We start from the raw sequence: 17,049 nt of genomic DNA on the forward strand, positions 1-17,049 counted from the left end.
GCAAGTACAGGCAGACGCCTTTGATTAATGATAAGATGGCTCAGGCCTACAGGGACACATGTGCCAGTGTCACCATGGTGACACCTAACTTTGTGGACCCTGAACAGATCATACTAGGTGAGAATTACCTAGTTACCAACGCTAGCAATGCCACTACCTCCCTTAGTGTGGCAGTTGTTAACTTCTCCTGGGGAAGGGTAACTGGCCTCAAAAGAGTTGTTGTGAGTTCAGACCTTCCTGTAGAGTGTCTGTTAGGTAATGATCTTGAAACCTCAGTTTGGTCTGAGGTGGAGTATAGGACCCAAGCAGAAATGCTGGGAATATCAGCGCATGTCCTTGCTGTGACCAGGTCACAGGCCAAAACGTGCTTACCTGAACAGGTGCTGGATCTTGGAACAATGGACCAGACACCACCCAAGAGAAAGAGCAGTAGGGTTAAGGCAGTGCCTTCCCCCCTGCCTCAGGTTGAGGATCAGCCCTCCCAGGAGGATGATTCTGAGATCCAATAAAGAACTGTCCTAGAAGAGCTTGAGCCTGACCAGGTTGAGTTTCTTGGGTCAGGGGGGACCTTCAAGGGCAGATCTGAGGCAGGCAAAATTAGACTGTTCCTATCTTGAACCCCTCAGACAGCAGGCTGCTGCTGAGGCTGCTGGGAATGCTCAAGGTACCCATAAAGTGTATTGGGATGATGGGCTCCTTCATTCAGAGGCTAGAGACCCCAAACCTCGTGCTTCCAGGAGGTTGGTTATACCTCTGCAATGTAAGGGCTTCCTTCTTACCTTGGCCCATGATATTCCCTTAGCAGGACATCTGGGCCAGAACAAGACTTGGGACAGGCTTGTCCCTCACTTTCACTGGCCCCACATGTCAGAAGATGCCAAGGAGTTTTGTCGCTCCTGTGTTACCTGCCAAGCCAGTGGCAAATCAGGTGGCACAACAAAGGCCCCCATCATACCACGACCTGTGGTGGGGGTACCCTTTGAGAGAGTGGGGAAAGACATTGTTGGACCAATGGACCCCCAAACAGCATCTGGGCACAGATTTATACTGGTTGTAGTGCATCATGCCACCAGGTATCCAGAAGCTATTCCCCTGAGGACCACAACAGCTCCTGTTGTGGCAAGGGCCCTACTTGGAGTTTTCTCCAGAGTGGGGTTTCCAAAGAAGGTTGTCTCTGACAGAGGTGCAAACTTCATGTCAGGATATCTAACTGCAATGTGGAAGGAATGTGGTGTCAACTATAAGTTCACCACCCCCTATCACCCACAGTGCAATGGGCTTGTGGAGAGATTCAACAAGACCCTCAAAGGGATGATAAAAGGTTTACCAGAGAAGCTGAGGCGAAGATGGGACATCCTTTTACCCTGCCTTCTGTTTGCTTACAGAGAGGTCCCACAAAAGGGAGTTGGCTAGAGCCCTTCTGAGCTTTTGTTTGGGCATCCTGTAAGGGAACCCCTATGTCTTGTGAAGGAAGGATGGGAATTACCTCTCAAAAAGCCTAAGCATGACATAGTGGACTATGTACTTGGTCTCCGCTCCAGGATGGCTGAGTATATGAAGAAGGCTTCTAAAAACCTTGAGGCTAGCCAAGAACTTCAGAAAGCTTGGCGTGACCATGAGGCTGTGCTGACTGTGTACCAGCCAGGACACAAAGTGTGGGTGTTGGAGCCAGTGGCCCCAGCAGCACTCTAGGACAAATGGTCTGGGCCCCACACAATAGTTGAACAGAAGGGAGAAGTCACTTACTTGGTGGACCTTGGGACTCCCAGAAGCCCCCACAGGGTGCTTCATGTCAACAGACTCAAAGCATTTGTCGACAGGGTAGACATGGGCTTACTCATGGCTACAGATGAGGGACAGGAGGAAGAAAGTGACCCTCTCCCAGACCTGCTTACTCAGAACCCCGATGATGGTTCAGTAGATTGTGTAGTATTTGCCGACAGCCTCTCTGAACATCAGCAACAGGACTGCAGACGAGTTCTTCAGTCCTTCAGACATCTGTTTTCCCTGACCCCAAGTCAGACAAGCTGGTGCACCCATGAGGTGGACACTGGTGACAGTCTGCCTGTCAAGAGTAAAATCTACAGGCAACCTGACCATGTCAGGGACTGCATTAGGACAGAGGTCCAAAGGATGTTGGAGCTGGGAGTTATTGAGCCCTCAGAGAGCCCTTGGGCCAGTCCAGTAGTCCTGGTGCCAAAACCTCACACCCAAGATGGTAAGAGAGAGATGAGGTTTTGTGTGGACTACAGAGGTCTCAATGCTGTCACTAGGACAGATGCCCATCCCATCCCCAGGGCAGATGAGCTCATTGATACATTGGCTTCTGCCAAGTTCTTGAGCACATTTGACCTGACAGCAGGCTACTGGCGAATCAGACTAGCTGAGGATGCAAAAGCCAAGACAGCATTTTCCACCCCAGGAGGACATTATCAATTTGTGGTAATGCCCTGTGGTTTGAAGAATGCACCTGCCACTTTCCAAAGGCTGGTGAATCAAGTTCTCACAGGACTGGATGACTATTGTGCAGCTTATCTAGATGATATTGCTGTCTTTAGCTGCACCTGGGAGGATCACCTGGTCCACCTGAGGAATGTTTTGGAGGCCCTGCAGAAGGCAGGCCTCACTATCAAGGCCACTAAGTGCCAGATAGGGCAGAGCATGGTTGTGTACCTGGGCCACCTGGTAGGTGGGGGTCAGGTTCAACCACTGGAGAGCAAGATCCAGACCACAAAGACTGGACTCTTCCAATCACCCAGACACAGGGCAAAGCTTTCTTGGGCCTGTCTGGGTACTACAGGAAGTTTGTTAAAAACTATGGGTCCATTGTGACACCACTGAATGACTTGACTTCCAAAAAGATGGCAAAGAAAGTTCAGTGGACAGTTAGCTGTTAAAGGGCATTTGATGACCTGAAGCAGGCCATGTGTACTGCACCTATTCTGAAAAGTCCAGATTACTCCAAAGAGTTCATAGTCCAAACAGATGCTTCTGTGTTGGGTGTGGGAGCTGTACTTTCACAACTAAATATAGATGGTCAAGACCAGCCCATTGCTTTCATAAGCAGAAGGCTGACCCCTAGAGAGAGAAACGTTGGTCAGCTATAGAGAGGGAGGCCTTTGCTGTAGTTTGGGCCCTGAAGAAGCTGAGGCCATACTTGTGTGGCACTCTCTTCAAGATTCAGACCGACCACAAGCCCCTCCTATGGCTAAATCAGATGAAGGGTGAAAACCCCAAACTTCTTAGGTGGTCCATTTCCTTACAGGGGATGGACTTTACAGTGGAACATAGACCTGGGACTGCCCATGCAAATGCAGATGGACTCTCCATATATTTCCACTTAGAACATGAAGACTCAACTGGTCAAGGTTAGTTTAATGTCCCTAAGTTTGGGGGGGGAGGGGGGGTTGTGTAGGAGAGTAGGGTCTGCTTCCTTTGGTCACCCCCACTTTTTGCTTTGCTTTACTGGTTTTCGACTTAGATGTGGCTGTGGGCCTGCTAATCAGACCCACAGCCCAGATGCACTCTCTCTAAATTTACACCATGTACTCTAGGTACATACACAATTGGGAATCGGTTCACATTGTCAGCCCCTGTAGAAGTGTACCCTAGGTACTCAGGGCATAGGTGTAACCAAGGCCTACCAGGGGCTGCAGCATGTATTATGCCACCCCAGGCTGGCCACTCAAATAGACACAACTGGCTGATCACTCAGCTGGGGCAAGGTCGTGTAATCACCCCTTGCTTAGGTATGGTATTGCTATACCTACTTATATATAGACACATAGTAACCTATAAGTCACTCCTATGGCAGGCCTTAACAATCCTGGAGGCAGAGTGCTTGGTTATGTGTGAGATGGTGCTCTAGCATGAGCTGAGCCTGTCTGCAGCTTTCAGAACCATGTCCTTATATCTGTTCTATGATATTGCCATACCATATACTCTTAAGTGCATTATGAACCTCGCGGTTAAATGCTAACTTTGGATTGGCTTTATCCAAACATGTCGTGTAAGGTGTTATACGCTTTGGAATACTACCCCCTCGCCAATTCTGGCGACGGGGTTAGCATTCCACCCTTCTAGAGGGAGAAGACATGTTGTTGCTGACTATCCCGGTTAAAGTTAACCAGAGCCCCAGCGTCACAAAATGGACGCTGCTGCCACGGACACAAGTCTGGCCTCCTGCTGCTGGAAGTCCTTCCAGTCACGGGGGTTTAGACAATAGGTTTCCTGCCTGGGGAGGTGCGAGCACCACCCCAGACAGGACTTTGTGTATTGGGACAGGGAGGGCTGAATAGAATGAGACACTGCCTGGAGCACACTAGGTGCTCCATGCATACCCCAGTTCAAACCAGTTGCTAGGGCACTCCAGCCCCAGCTCTGGAGCGAAACTGGACAAAGGAAAGGGGGTGTAACCACCACCCTTCCTGGTCCCACCCATAGGAAGGACCTAGAAAGTAATCCAGCCCCATTTAGTTGTATAAAGGTAGGAGCTGAGTCCTGAGACTTTAGATTAATCCTGAATTGAAACTTGACACGAAACTCTGGACCTTCGACATTCTGCTGAAGCTGAAGACTGAAGAATCTCCCTTGGGGCCAAGGAGTGACCACCCTGGGCAACCAGGCACCATCCAGCTAATCAACGGCTTGCTTTGTCGACGTTCCCGCCAAACCCGAGCACAGAGCCTGACAAGACCCAGACTTCCAGACCTCTCTGACCCTCTAATCACGACTGCAGCATAGCTGTGATCCGTGGAGGCGACAAGACACGTGGGACTGGACATCTTGGAAAGCCTGCGACTTGCTACCTGTGCAGCTCCTGAGGTGCCCTCGAAGCTGTGCACTGGGGATTGAGAAACCCCGATCCCGAGCTCCATCTGCGACGAAGATCAGCCCCCCACACTCCACGAGTTCTGCGTGGGGCCCTTCTGCTTTTGTTCTGCTCGACGCGTTGTCCGGTTGCTTGCCCGGTGGCTAGTAGCCTCTGTGACGACAATCCTTTTGAACCACATCGCTGGTCTGGTTGCTCCAGACTGGCCCTTGCTTCCCTTCAAAAGTGAAGCACCTCAGACCTTGCTGGTCTGCACCAGAAGCCTTTGTTGTATCCTCCGTGGGCTGCCTTTGCCAAAGGCTTGTTGACTCCAATCCGGAAGTCGACCCCTCCATCTGCGAGATCCTTCGTGGGACAGTCCGTCTCCAGCACCTGGTCGTCCTCGACGCTACTAGCCAACGGGCCAGCAACCGGACAACGCGTCAAGCAGAACACAAGCAGAAGGGCCCCACGCAGAACTCGTGGAGTGTGGAGGGCTGATCTTCGGTGCAGGTGGAGCTCGGATTCGGGGTTTCTCAGTCCCCAGTGCACAGCTTCGAGGATGCCTCAGGAGATGCACAGTTAGCAAGTTGCAGGCTTTTCAAGATATCCGGTCCCACGGGTCTCGTCGCCTCCACGGATCTCAGCTATGCTGCAGTCGTGAAGAGAGGGTCAGAGAGGTTTGGAAGTCTGGGTCTTGTCAGGCTCTGTGCTCGGGTTCCGGCGGGAACGTCGACAAAGCAAGCCGTTGATCTGCTGGATGGTGCCTGGTTGCCCAGGGTGGTCACTCCTTGGGCACAAGGGAGATTTTTCAGTCTTCAGCTTCAGCAGAACGTCGAAGGTCCAGAGTTTCGTTTCAAGTTTAACCGGGATAGTCAGCAACAACATGTCTTCTCCCTCTAGAAGGGTGGAATGCTACCCCCGTCGCCAGAATTGGCGGGGGAGGGGGGTAGTATTCCAAAGCGTATGACACCTTACACGACATGTTTAGATAAAGCCAAACCAAAGTTAGCATGTAACCGCGAGGATTATAATGCACTTAAGAGTATATGGTATGGCGATATCATAGAACCGCTATAAGGACATGGTTCCGAAAGCTGCAGACAGGCTCAGCTCATGCTAGAGCACCATCTCACACATAACCAAGCACTCTGCCTCCAGGATTGTTAAGGCCTGCCATAGGAGTGACTTATAGTTTACTACGTTTCTATATATAAGTAGGTATAGGAATACTATACCTAAGCAAGGGTTGATTACACGACCTTGCACCAGCTGATTGATCAGCCAGTTGTGTCTATTTGAGTGGCCAGCCAGGGGTGGCATAATACATGCTGCAGCCCCTGGTAGGCCTTGGTTACACCTATGCCCTGAGTACCTAGGGTACACTTTTACAGGGGGTCATAAGGTGAACCAATTCCCAATTGTGATTTACCAATTGTACAGGGTGTGAATTTAGAGAGAGTTCATCTGTGCTGTGGGTCTGATTAGCAGGCCCACAGCCATATCTAAGTCGAAAACCAGTAAAGCAAAGCAAAAAGTTGGGGTGACCATAGGAAGCAGACCCTACTCTCCTACAGCTGGTCTATAAGGTTGACTTACAACCATCACCATAAGGGTTGTTTGGACTGGTGCAAGGTGATCACTAGAATAGTGAACATCATATACCAGGCCAACTTCTCACAGCGCCATGCTGTGCGAAGGAATTAAAAAGATCTCGCAGGAGGGGGTGCCACCTGGTGACAGAACGTCTTATAAAAGAGCGCAGGGTACCCATCAGGGCCGGGTCATTTCCCAAGCTTCAAGCGTGAGATCGCCAACACTACCTCCTCCAGACCTATGGGTCGGTCCAGAAACTCCACCTGTGCTTGGTTCAAGGTGCTTGATAGAGTGCGCGTCGGGCCTTGAACTTGCTCCCGGCGACGGTCGACAAACAATTTGCCAGCCATCCCTAGACGGCCGTCTAGGTGACTTTAATGATGCACCCTCTTTAGTCTGGCTGATATCCAACAGGGTGCAAGTTTCTCGAAGGGAGCGGAGCTGATGCAGGGCACCATTCCACCGGAAGGTCAGGCAAAAGGGGTGTCCCCAGGCGTATGGTATCTCTTTGCTCCTCAGGAAGTCCGTCGTCACTTTGAAGGCCTTGCGTTTTTGGAGTATGATTGCTGACTGGTCTTGGAAGAGGGCCACCGGGTGGCCCCGAAACCGCAGGGGCTGCTGTCGTCGTGCTTCCCTGAGAATGCGCTCTTTGAGAGGATAGTCTGGTAGGAAGGTCAGGATGTCTGGAGGGGGCGCCGAAGCCCGCCGCGTTAATCCCACTCTGTGAGCTCTGTCTATTCTGATTGCAAAGTCCGCGAATTCGCCCAGGATGTCTTGGAATAGGGCTTGTAGATATCCCGTGATGTCCGTGCCTTCTTCTTTAGGCGGAACCCCTCGGACCCGGATGTTGTTACGTCTGGATCTATTTTCCAAATCCTCGGCGTGAGCCTGGAGGTCGACTTGCTGTTCCTTCGGTCGTAATACTTCTTGCTATAGTTGTTCCCTTTCCTCGTCCCTTGCGCGATCTGCTTCTTCCATGGTGGACACCCGTTCGCCAAGGCCGTCGACTTCTCTCTTGATCTCTTGGACTTCCCCTGCGACTTCTTGCTTCAGAGTATGGAAATCCTCTCGCAGCGAATTGAAAAGAGTCTCCAGGATTGATTTAGTGATGGGCACTTCCCCTTCATTGGCCTCTTGGTGGGGTTTGCATGCGCCTGGGGATGATTGTCCCTTGTCCCCCTTCAACTGTCCTTTGCCCAGCATTTCGGGGAGGGTGTGTTCTCCCTTTTTCCCCCTTTGGCCTGCCATCGAGTGTCCTGCGATGGGGATTTTGGCCCCTCAACTCTCTCTGCTCGGCCTGGGTTCCTCTCTTTGGGATCTCTGTCTTGCTTGCCCACCCCAGCTCCAGGGGGATGGGAGGGGGGGGAATGGGACAAAGCAGAACCCCTCTCCGGGCAGTTAGCTCGACTAATGCGGCGTGGATGCAGTCCATGCGGCGAGGGCCCCGGGCGCACTGGCCCCTGCTTTGCTTTGGTCGGATAGGAACGCTTGGGCCGCCTGCTTTATGGAGGATTCTGCCTACCTCGCTTCTCCTGTGTCTGCGGGGTAGGTTGCAGGGGCGCCCATGAGGTTACGGCCAGCCCGTGATGTGCTTCCCACTCGTCCCTTAGGCCCCTAGTCTCTTCTCCGGGTCCTGGTACCCCTGGTTCAGTTGGGCCGTCCCTCCTAGCAGTAGAGGGGACCAGTGGTTGCGTGGGGGGCCCCCCGCTCTTCTGCGGGTGCAGTGGGGGCGGTGCGCTCGGGCCGGGCGGGGAGCCATACTGTCTTGCCCTCGCGGTTGTAGTAGCCCCCGCCGGGGACTCGCGCCCTGAAGCCGCAGTAGAGGCCCACTCGGGCAGACCCCGGCACCTCCTGGTGTAGGATGGATCCCCGGCCTCAATTTCTTCAGACCCTTCTTAAGTACGCTGGGGGATCTGGGGAGCTTACGGTCATTGCGGGGGTGTCCGGCAGGGATCCCCTATGGGGCAGGGCAGGGCAGGCCTCTCATAGGCCGCGTCCCGGGTGTGTCGTGGCGCCGCCACTCACCGGCTGCTTCTGGGTCGCGGGGCCTGCTCCTCACTTCCTCCCTTCAAAATGGCGTTGTTGGGGGCAGCCACTGCGCCCTGGTGAAGGTCGAGTCCCCGGCTTCAATTCTGTCTGACTCCCCTTAAGTGCGCCGGGGGTTCTCGGGTGCTTACAATCAATGCGGGAGCGCCTGGCAGGGCTCCCCTGCGTGGCAGGTCAGGGCGAGAGGGTTGGGCCGCTCCTTCTTGTGGGCCGCGTCCCGGGTTGGGCCGCGGCGACCCCACTCACAGACTTCTTCTGGGCCACGGGGCCTGCTCCTCACGACCTCCCTACGGAATGGCGGCGCAGGAGGCAGCCACTGCTCCCTGGATGGCAGCGTTGTCCGTCTCGGCCTTCAGCGGTGCACCGCCTCCTAATTCGGCGTAGTCCCGAGGCTCTCCGGCGCGCGCCCCAGATCGCGCCGTCGCCTCTGGTGTGCCTCCGCTCCAGCTCCCACCGACTCGAAATGAGCGAAACCGGCCCCAGGAGCGGTGGGGGCGAGTCTCTGTCCTCTCATGCCCCCGGTACAGCGTTGTGGGGGGGAGAGATGCGGTGTTAGGCGGCCCGGGAGAGTTGAAAGCGGAGGAGCCCACGGAGTGTGCGACTTCTCACTCCGCCATCTTGGCCATGCCCCCATTTCAGCCTTTTTAAGGCTTCGTGATCAGCCTTCTCTTTTCAAGTCCCCTGTTGTAAATAGATTCTTGAAAGGCATCACACACATGTTCCCTCCTGTTCCTTTCGTAATGCCTCAGTGGGACTTGAACTTGGTGCTTACTTACCTGATGTGCGCTCCCTTTGAGCCACTTCATAATTGCCCTCTCCGTCTTCTGACTCTTAAAACTGCTTTCCTGGTTGCCATCACCTCTGCCAGAAGAGTGAGTGAGCTCCAGGCTCTTTCTCCGAAGCCTCCTTTCCTCTCTGTCCATCCGGACAAAGTGGTACTGAGGACTCGTCCTTCTTTCCTGTCCAAGGTGGTTATGGCCTTTCACATCGGGCAGTCCATCACCTTGCCAACCTTCTTTCCGTCTCCGCATCCCTCGAAAGAGGAAGAGAGGCTCCATCGTCTGGACTCAAAACGCGCGCTCTCTTTTTTCCTAGACCGCACACAGTTCCGGGTGGATGACAAACCCTTTGTTGGTTACGTGGGCATTAAGAAGGGACGGGCAGTGCACAAGCGAACCATCTCTCGGTGGGTCGTTTTGTGCATCAAGGTCTGTTATTCCTTGGCCAAGAAGGAGCCTCCTGTGGGGCTGAACGCCCATTCCACTTGGGCCACACCGGTTACTACTGCCCTGGTTCGGGGAGTCCCCTTGCAGACATCTGTCAGGCAGCTACGTGGGCCTCGCTGGACACGTTTGCCAAGCACTACTGCCTGGAGAGCCAAGTCTGGAGAGATGGCTTTTTTGGCTGTTCCGTTCTCCAGGACTTCCTGGTGTGATCTTGGTTCGCAGACCCACCACCGGGGTTGGTATTGCTGGGGTATCTATTCTAAGGTAAGGAATCTAACACTAACGTGTTTCTTTCAGATGCTAAAGTTACTTACCTTCGTAACGATATATCTGTAAGAAACATTAGTTAGTGTTAGATTCCTTACCACCCCCCCATCCTCCCCGTTCTGCAAACTGATATGTGGGGTTAAGGTATCTCCCTTTGAGGGCCCTAATTTCATGGCACCAGTGTCGGTTTCTTGCATGGCTCTGCGTTCCTGGCGCGGAAAGCTATGTACAGAACTGACATCAGTGCACAAGGGCGGCGTCTAAGTACTCCGACGACGTCATGCCGGCGATCATGACGACGGACGCGGAGCCGCAGGCGACGCCTACCGACACGCAGGGGTACTGCTGTCGAAAACTTTCCAGATCCATTCTCACGCCTGGGGATATTCTAAGGTAAGGAATCTAACACTAACTAATGTTTCTTACAGATATATCGTTACCTAAGATAAGTAACTTGTGCGTCAGGTCCATTGTATTCAGTAACATGTACTAAGGTCTTGCGTGGTTGCAAGGTCAGTGGGACCTTTGAATGGTTTGGAAGTGACTATTGATGGGACTGACTATTTGACCAAGCTCCCATAGGTTCAGAGGCGCTGTTGGGCTGGTAAAGCGAACCTATCTTCTTAGTTTAACTTTCCTGGATAGTTGTTATAAGGTCAGGAAATGGGATAATGATGCAAGACCTGGGGAAAGTGGGCATACCTGGGTTTTGCTGCGATGATAATGGAGGGGCTAAATCCCAGACCTAGCCAGGTCTATGATTTCTATTAAAACATGCTTAGTCTGCCGTAAGGAGGTAGCACATTAGAATAATCGTTTTTAAAGGTGAATTCTTCTATGCTAGTATAATGCTCAAAATAATTTTAAATTGCACATACATATACGAATAGTTTTTAAATGTACACTTTTTTAGACATTCTTTTACATCTGTGCATAATCACTAAATCATCCCTCTTTGTTTTGCATTGGTGTGCCAAAGGATCACTACTGGGAACTTGACTCAAAACTTGAGATGGCATTGAAGGTGGATGTGAACTTCTTAATTAATGTAATCCTTGCAGAAAAGGGACTTAATTCGCTAGGTAAGGCTGATGTTTTAACCATCTTCTAGCTATAATGATAATAGTCTAAACAGAAAATGTAACAATTGGTTGATTTTCAATTGTATAAATGACATACTTACCATTTGCATCATGAATGGATTACCTAATTTATGAAATGTCAATTCTTGATCATTATTAAACAATCGACATGTTGTGCTATGATTTCATATATTTCTGCAGTAAATTGTTGTGCAAAATTCTGCCTACAGAACTTAAATGCTGTTTTGCTTAAATGATTCCGAAGATATGTTGGAAAGCTAAAATTGAAACCAACCATTGGTTTGCCCATACCATGGTCACAGTTATTGACTTTGCCAATGCCGGATGCTTTTAAAATGTGCCTGCTTTGATTTCTGACCCATATTGGTGTTTTTTTTAAAACATATTGTATAGAAATTTTGACAGTACCAATCTGAAAGAAACAGGTTAGTATTAGATTCCTTACCTTAGAATATCCCCAGGCGTCAGTCTGGATCCGGAAACTTTTGCGTAGCAGTACCCCTGCGCGTCGGTAGGCGTCGTCTGCAGGCGTCCCCCGCGGCTCCGCGTCCGTCGTCGGCGTCGTGCGCCGTGATGACGTCGCTGGAGTATATAGACGCCGCCTCCGCGCGCTGACGTCAGTTCTTCTTTTTTCCGCGCCAGTTAGCGCAGATCCGAAGAGCAGTACTCCGGTCTTTTGACCAAGTTTTTGTTAACTCTAACTCTTTCTTCAGGTGCCGGTAGGATGCCTGGGTTTAAGAGTTGCGACGGGTGCGACCGCATGATGTCGGTCACCGACCACCATCGACTCTGCCTCCGGTGTCTGGGCGCGGACCACGACGTGGAGTCCTGCGTCGACTGCCGGGCCTTGACTAGTAAAGCTAGACGGGAGCGGTCCCGCAAGCTGCTCGAGCTCCGAGTGTCGGCCCCGTGTCGAGAGCGGTCCCGGTCCGGTCGGAGGTCGAGGGAGCGGTCGAGGGAACGATCGCGGAGCCGCCATGAGCGCTCCGGGAGTCGCCACCATTCCTCCGGTTCATCAGGTAAGCGACACAAGAAGTCGGGGCGTCGTCATCGTACCCCCGACTCCCCCCCGACGCCCGCGTGATGCGGCCGGGGGTTCGGGTGGCCCCACCCCCGCGTGGGTCGCCGACTGCCCCATACCCGTCGGTCCCTGGGGAAGGCGCGTCGCGCGAGGAGATTGAGGAGTTCCTCATGGCTATGAGGGCGATGTCTCCTCCGGCGGGGCCGTCGGTCCCGTCTGGGGGCCCGAGCGGTTCGGGTGCACCTGCTCCGACGCCGCCGGGTGCTCCGGCCCCGGCGCCGCTGGGCCCTTCAGGGTCGTCGCCGGCTGGTCCACCGGCCTCTCTGGCGCCGATTCCATTGGGGCAACCCGTGGTGCCGCCTCCGCGCGGCGCCGTGACTCCGCCGTCGGTTCCGGCCGGCGTCGGGTCCCCGGCGCCGCGCGGGGCCACCCCCGTTCCCTCTCTGACTCCTGACGCGGAGTCGGACCGGCATCGTCCGACGCCGAGTCCGGCGCCGTTGAGGCCCATTGGCTCCGAGGAGCCGGTCTATATCGTCGACTCGAACTATGGCGATGAGGACGATTATGGAGAGGGTTGGGAGGGGTCTGAGGACCCTTTGTCACGAGCCTGCCAGTATGACGTGGACTGGGTACGTGACTTAGGTGATGCCAGTGGTCTGGACGAGTCGCCCAACCCTGGGTTTGTCTCGCCTTCCCCTGTGGCGTCGGAGGCGGGGGCTGCCTATTCGGTGGTCCTGATGAGGGCTGCCAAGGCCTTGAGCCTTGAGCTCCCCGTCGCTAAGGTGAAACCTAACATCCTCACCGAAGTATTTAAACCGCAGTCATGCCCACAGGAGCCTCTGCTGCCGTTTAATGAGGCCCTGACGGATGTCCTTTTGGGCACCTGGTCCAGGCCCGCTTCCGGTGCACCGGTTGACCGAAACGTTGCCAGGCGTCACCGTCCATGTTCGGACGACCCTGCCTTCCTCTCCACCCATCCCTCCCCGGAGAGTCTGGTGATCCAGGCCTCCACTTCCCAGTCCGCATTCCCGTCGGCCCCTCCCGATCGGGAATCGAAACGATATGACCAATTTGGCAAGAAGGTCTTTTCGTCTTTGAGTGCTGGACTGCGGTCTTGCAATACCGCATGCCTCTTGGGCCGCTACACCCACTCTCTGTGGGATACGGTCGCGGAGTGTCTGCCGCAATGCCCACAGGAGGTGCGGGACAAGCTCAACCAGGCCTTGGTTGAAGGCCGGGACGCGGCGAGGTATTCGATAAGGTGTGGTCTTGACACGACCGACTCGCTGGGACGGGCTATGTCCACGACGGTGGCGATTCGTCGCCATACCTGGCTGAGATCCGCCAACTTCTCGCCGGATGTCCAGAATGCCCTCATGGACATGCCTTTCGATGGCAGTCGCCTGTTCGGTGACAAGGCGGACTACGCGCTTGAGCGCTTCAAGGACTCCAGGGTCACGGCCAAGTCCTTGGGTCTTTCGACCCAGCGCCAGCAAACGGGTTCGTTTCGCCCCTTTCGTGGCCAAGGAAGGGGCGTTCTTCAGAATTCGGTAAGGGGCTTCTAAACAATCCGTCTAAGCAGACACCACTCGGTCTTGAGGTTTGTGAACCCCGGGTTCAGTGACATGGTTTGTCTTTTCAGATCAGCTTACACCCCCGCAAGAGCAGAACCCCATGTTTTTGGCACTGAGTTTCCATCACAAGGTAAGAGAGAACTGCGCGACCGGCTAGTTAGTTTCTTGGACTATTTGATAATCGAGAGCAGCTTTTCATTTGGTTTCTGACATGTTTCCCACGCTTTTTTAGGGTTGAGATTGAAAACTTAGGTGATTACGGCATAGTAAGTTTGTTTCTTCGTGATTTTGGGTTATATTTTTTGCACAGTGAGGTGCATTCACTGGGGTGATGGTGATGTGTGTTTTTTACTCTGCAAAGCACGTTTTCAATGACGTTCTGGACACCTTGTACATAGTGATGTTTTGTTTCCTGTTTTATTCAATGATGCACAGAGTAACTTATACGCATAATTTATTTCACAGGCCCCTGAGGAAGAGCTCGTTTGAGCTTGAAATGCATTGGGCACCAAGATAAAGTCATCTATTTTCATTGTTTAAAATTGTGTAAAAATGTAACAATGGGAATTTTCTTGTATTGTATAATTTAGGAATTAAATTGTCATGTAACTGAGGAAAAGTTACTGAACCATTTGTGTTTATTCTACGATAAAGAGTATATTTTGAAAGCAAAAAAATGCGTTTATTGAGTAAAAATCAAAGCGGAGTGTTTGTTTTACAACCGCGCAGAGCGACAGTGCGCTGAGGTTAAGTGTCATGGACACTTAAGATAAGTTCAAGGAAGGGGCGGTCCCACACGTGCTGCCAGCCACGCGCCGCAGAACGCTTCCCAGCGCGGTGGCGGCCGTGGATTCCGCCGTGGTGGCGGTAGAGGGCAGCGGCGAGGTCAGTCCACACCTCCCCCCGCAGCAGCCTCCAAATCTTCCTAGTCCGAGCTTTCGGGCCCATGTGACGCCAGTGGGTGGCAGGGTTCGCCATCACCACTCCCGCTGGCGCGCGATTACATCGGACAGGTGGGTGCTGCGGCTCGTCCGAAGGGGCTACTCCCTCCCCTTCGAGTCTACTCCTCCAGCCATGCCACCGCAGAACCACCGTGTGTCGGGGGACCACTTGACACTTCTGCAGGAGGAAGTTACGGCCCTCTTGGCCAAGGGGGCCATCGAGCGCGTTCCTGGGCCAGAAGTAGGGTGTGGTTGCTACTCCCACTACTTTCTGGTGCCCAAGAAGGACAAAGGAGGCCTGCGTCCTATCTTGGACCTACGGAACGTCAACGGCTTCCTCTGGAAGGAGAAGTTCAAGATGTTGACTTTGGCTCAGGTCTTGGCTGCTCTAGACCCACAAGACTGGATGGTAGCGTTGGACTTGCAGGATGCGTATTTTCACATCCCCGTCCTGCCGGCCCACCGGCGTTACCTGCGGTTCACGGTAGGCCACGAGCACTTTCAGTTTATCGTGCTCCCATTCGGCCTTACCAGCGCCCCACGGGTGTTCACGAAAGTGATGGCGGTGGTCGCAGCTCATCTGCGCCGGTTAGGGGTTTCAGTCTTCCCCTACCTCGACGACTGGTTGTTGAAGGCGGGCTCGCCCCAAACAGTCGTCCACCACCTTCAGATGACGGCAGACCTCCTGCACGAGCTGGGGTTTTCCATCAATGTGCCGAAATCACACCTGTGTCCCTCTCAAAAGCTCCTTTTCATCGGAGCGGTTCTCGACTCGGCGCAGTTTCGGGTTTATCCTCCGGAACGGCGGGTCCGGGATATTCAGGCTCTGATTCCCATCTTTCAGCCGTTATCCCGGGTTTCGGTCAGGTTGACGCTGCGGCTTCTGGGGCTGATGGCCTCCTGCATCCTACTGGTGCATCACGCCAGGTGGCGGATGCGGGCTCTGCAATGGGACCTGAAGTTTCAGTGGGCCCAGCATCAGGGCAACCTATCCGACCATATCCTGATCTCGGAGGGCGCTGCGAGACAGTTGCAGTGGTGGCTTACGGACCGCGATTGGGTCAGAGGCAGATCCCTCTCCCTTCCCCAACCGGAGCACGTAGTTGTGACGGACGCGTCCCTCCAGGGCTGGGGTGGCCACTTGGGAGAGGCGGAGATCAGAGGCATCTGGTCTCCGGCGGAGTCCCGGCTCCATATCAACATGTTGGAGCTGCGGGCGATTCGCCTAACACTGAAGGCATTCCTCCCCTTTGTCAACGGGAGTGTAGTGCAGGTGTTCACGGACAACACCACCGCCATGTGGTACTGCAACAAACAGGGCGGTGTGGGGTCGTGGACCCTTTGCCAGGAGGCTCTGCGCCTCTGGCAATGGCTGGAACGTCAGGGCGTGACTCTGACGGTTCAACACCTGGCAGGTTCTCTGAACGCCAGGGCGGACGAACTCAGCCGTCGGTGCTCGGTGGATCACGAATGGCGTCTGAACTCGGACGTGGCGAACGGCCTCTTTCAGCAATGGGGAGAGCCTTGGTTAGATCTATTCGCCACAGAAGAGAACGCGCAATGTCATCAGTTTTGCGCGTTGGAGTTTCCAAGACGGCACTCGCTCGGCGACGCCTTTCGGCGCAAGTGGAGTTGCGGTCTGTTGTACGCCTTTCCGCCTATACCACTTCTGCCCAGAGTGCTGAAGAAGATCAGGCGCGACCGGGCCCAAGTTATCCTTGTGGCTCCGGACTGGGCTCGAAGATACTGGTATCCCGAGCTACTCAGCATGTCAGTCGGTCCCTCGATCCGCCTGCCTCTTCAGGAGGACCTTCTGTCGCAGCAGCAGGGGACGGTCCTCCACCCGAACCTGTCCAGCCTCCACCTCCATGCGTGGAGATTGAGCGGCGACAGTTGAGGCCATTCGACTTGCCTCCTGAAGTCTGTGATGTGATTCTGGCAGCCAGGCGTCCCTCCACAAAGTCGGTATACGCCTGCCGGTGGAACAGATTTGTGGCATGGTGCACAGCAAAGGCTGTGGATCCCCTTTCTGCCCCTCTTTCCGAGGTTCTCCTCTTCCTTCTTTCTCTTGCCCAGCAGGGCTCTGCTCTGGGCACTATCAAGGGCTACCTTTCTGCCCTTTCCGCCTTCTTAAGGCTACCTGATCAGCCATCTTTATTCAAGTCCCCTATTGTACTGAGAATCTTGAAAGGCATCACGCACATGTATCCACCTGTTCCGTTCGTGATGCCTCAGTGGGACTTGAACCTGGTTCTGACATTCTTGATGTGTGCTCCCTTTGAGCCGCTTCATTCCTGTCCTCTCCGTCTTCTCACTTTAAAGACGGCCTTCCTGGTTGCCATCACCTCTGCCAGGAGAGTGAGTGAGCTCCAGGCTCTTTCTGTCAAACCTCCTTTCATGTCCGTCCATCCTGACAAGGTGGTTCTTAGGACTAGGCCTTCTTTCCTGCCCAAAGTAGTTTCTGC

General features: G+C 53.7%; 1 protein-coding gene across 4 annotated transcripts in view; it reads left to right on the plus strand.

The window, feature by feature from the left end:
• PARP4 (poly(ADP-ribose) polymerase family member 4) overlaps positions 1 to 17,049 on the plus strand; it is a 2,216,130-nt gene that overhangs the window by 2,056,706 nt on the left and 142,375 nt on the right. For all 4 annotated transcript variants that reach the window (XM_078657066.1, XM_078657067.1, XM_078657068.1 and 1 more), the window contains one exon: positions 10,925 to 11,027. In XM_078657066.1, coding sequence (XP_078513192.1) covers positions 10,925 to 11,027 — 103 coding nt within the window. The remainder of the gene's footprint in view (positions 1 to 10,924; positions 11,028 to 17,049) is intronic.

Source organism: Lissotriton helveticus, chromosome 8, assembly GCF_964261635.1.
Source record: "Lissotriton helveticus chromosome 8, aLisHel1.1, whole genome shotgun sequence".
Taxonomy (NCBI): domain Eukaryota; kingdom Metazoa; phylum Chordata; class Amphibia; order Caudata; family Salamandridae; genus Lissotriton; species Lissotriton helveticus.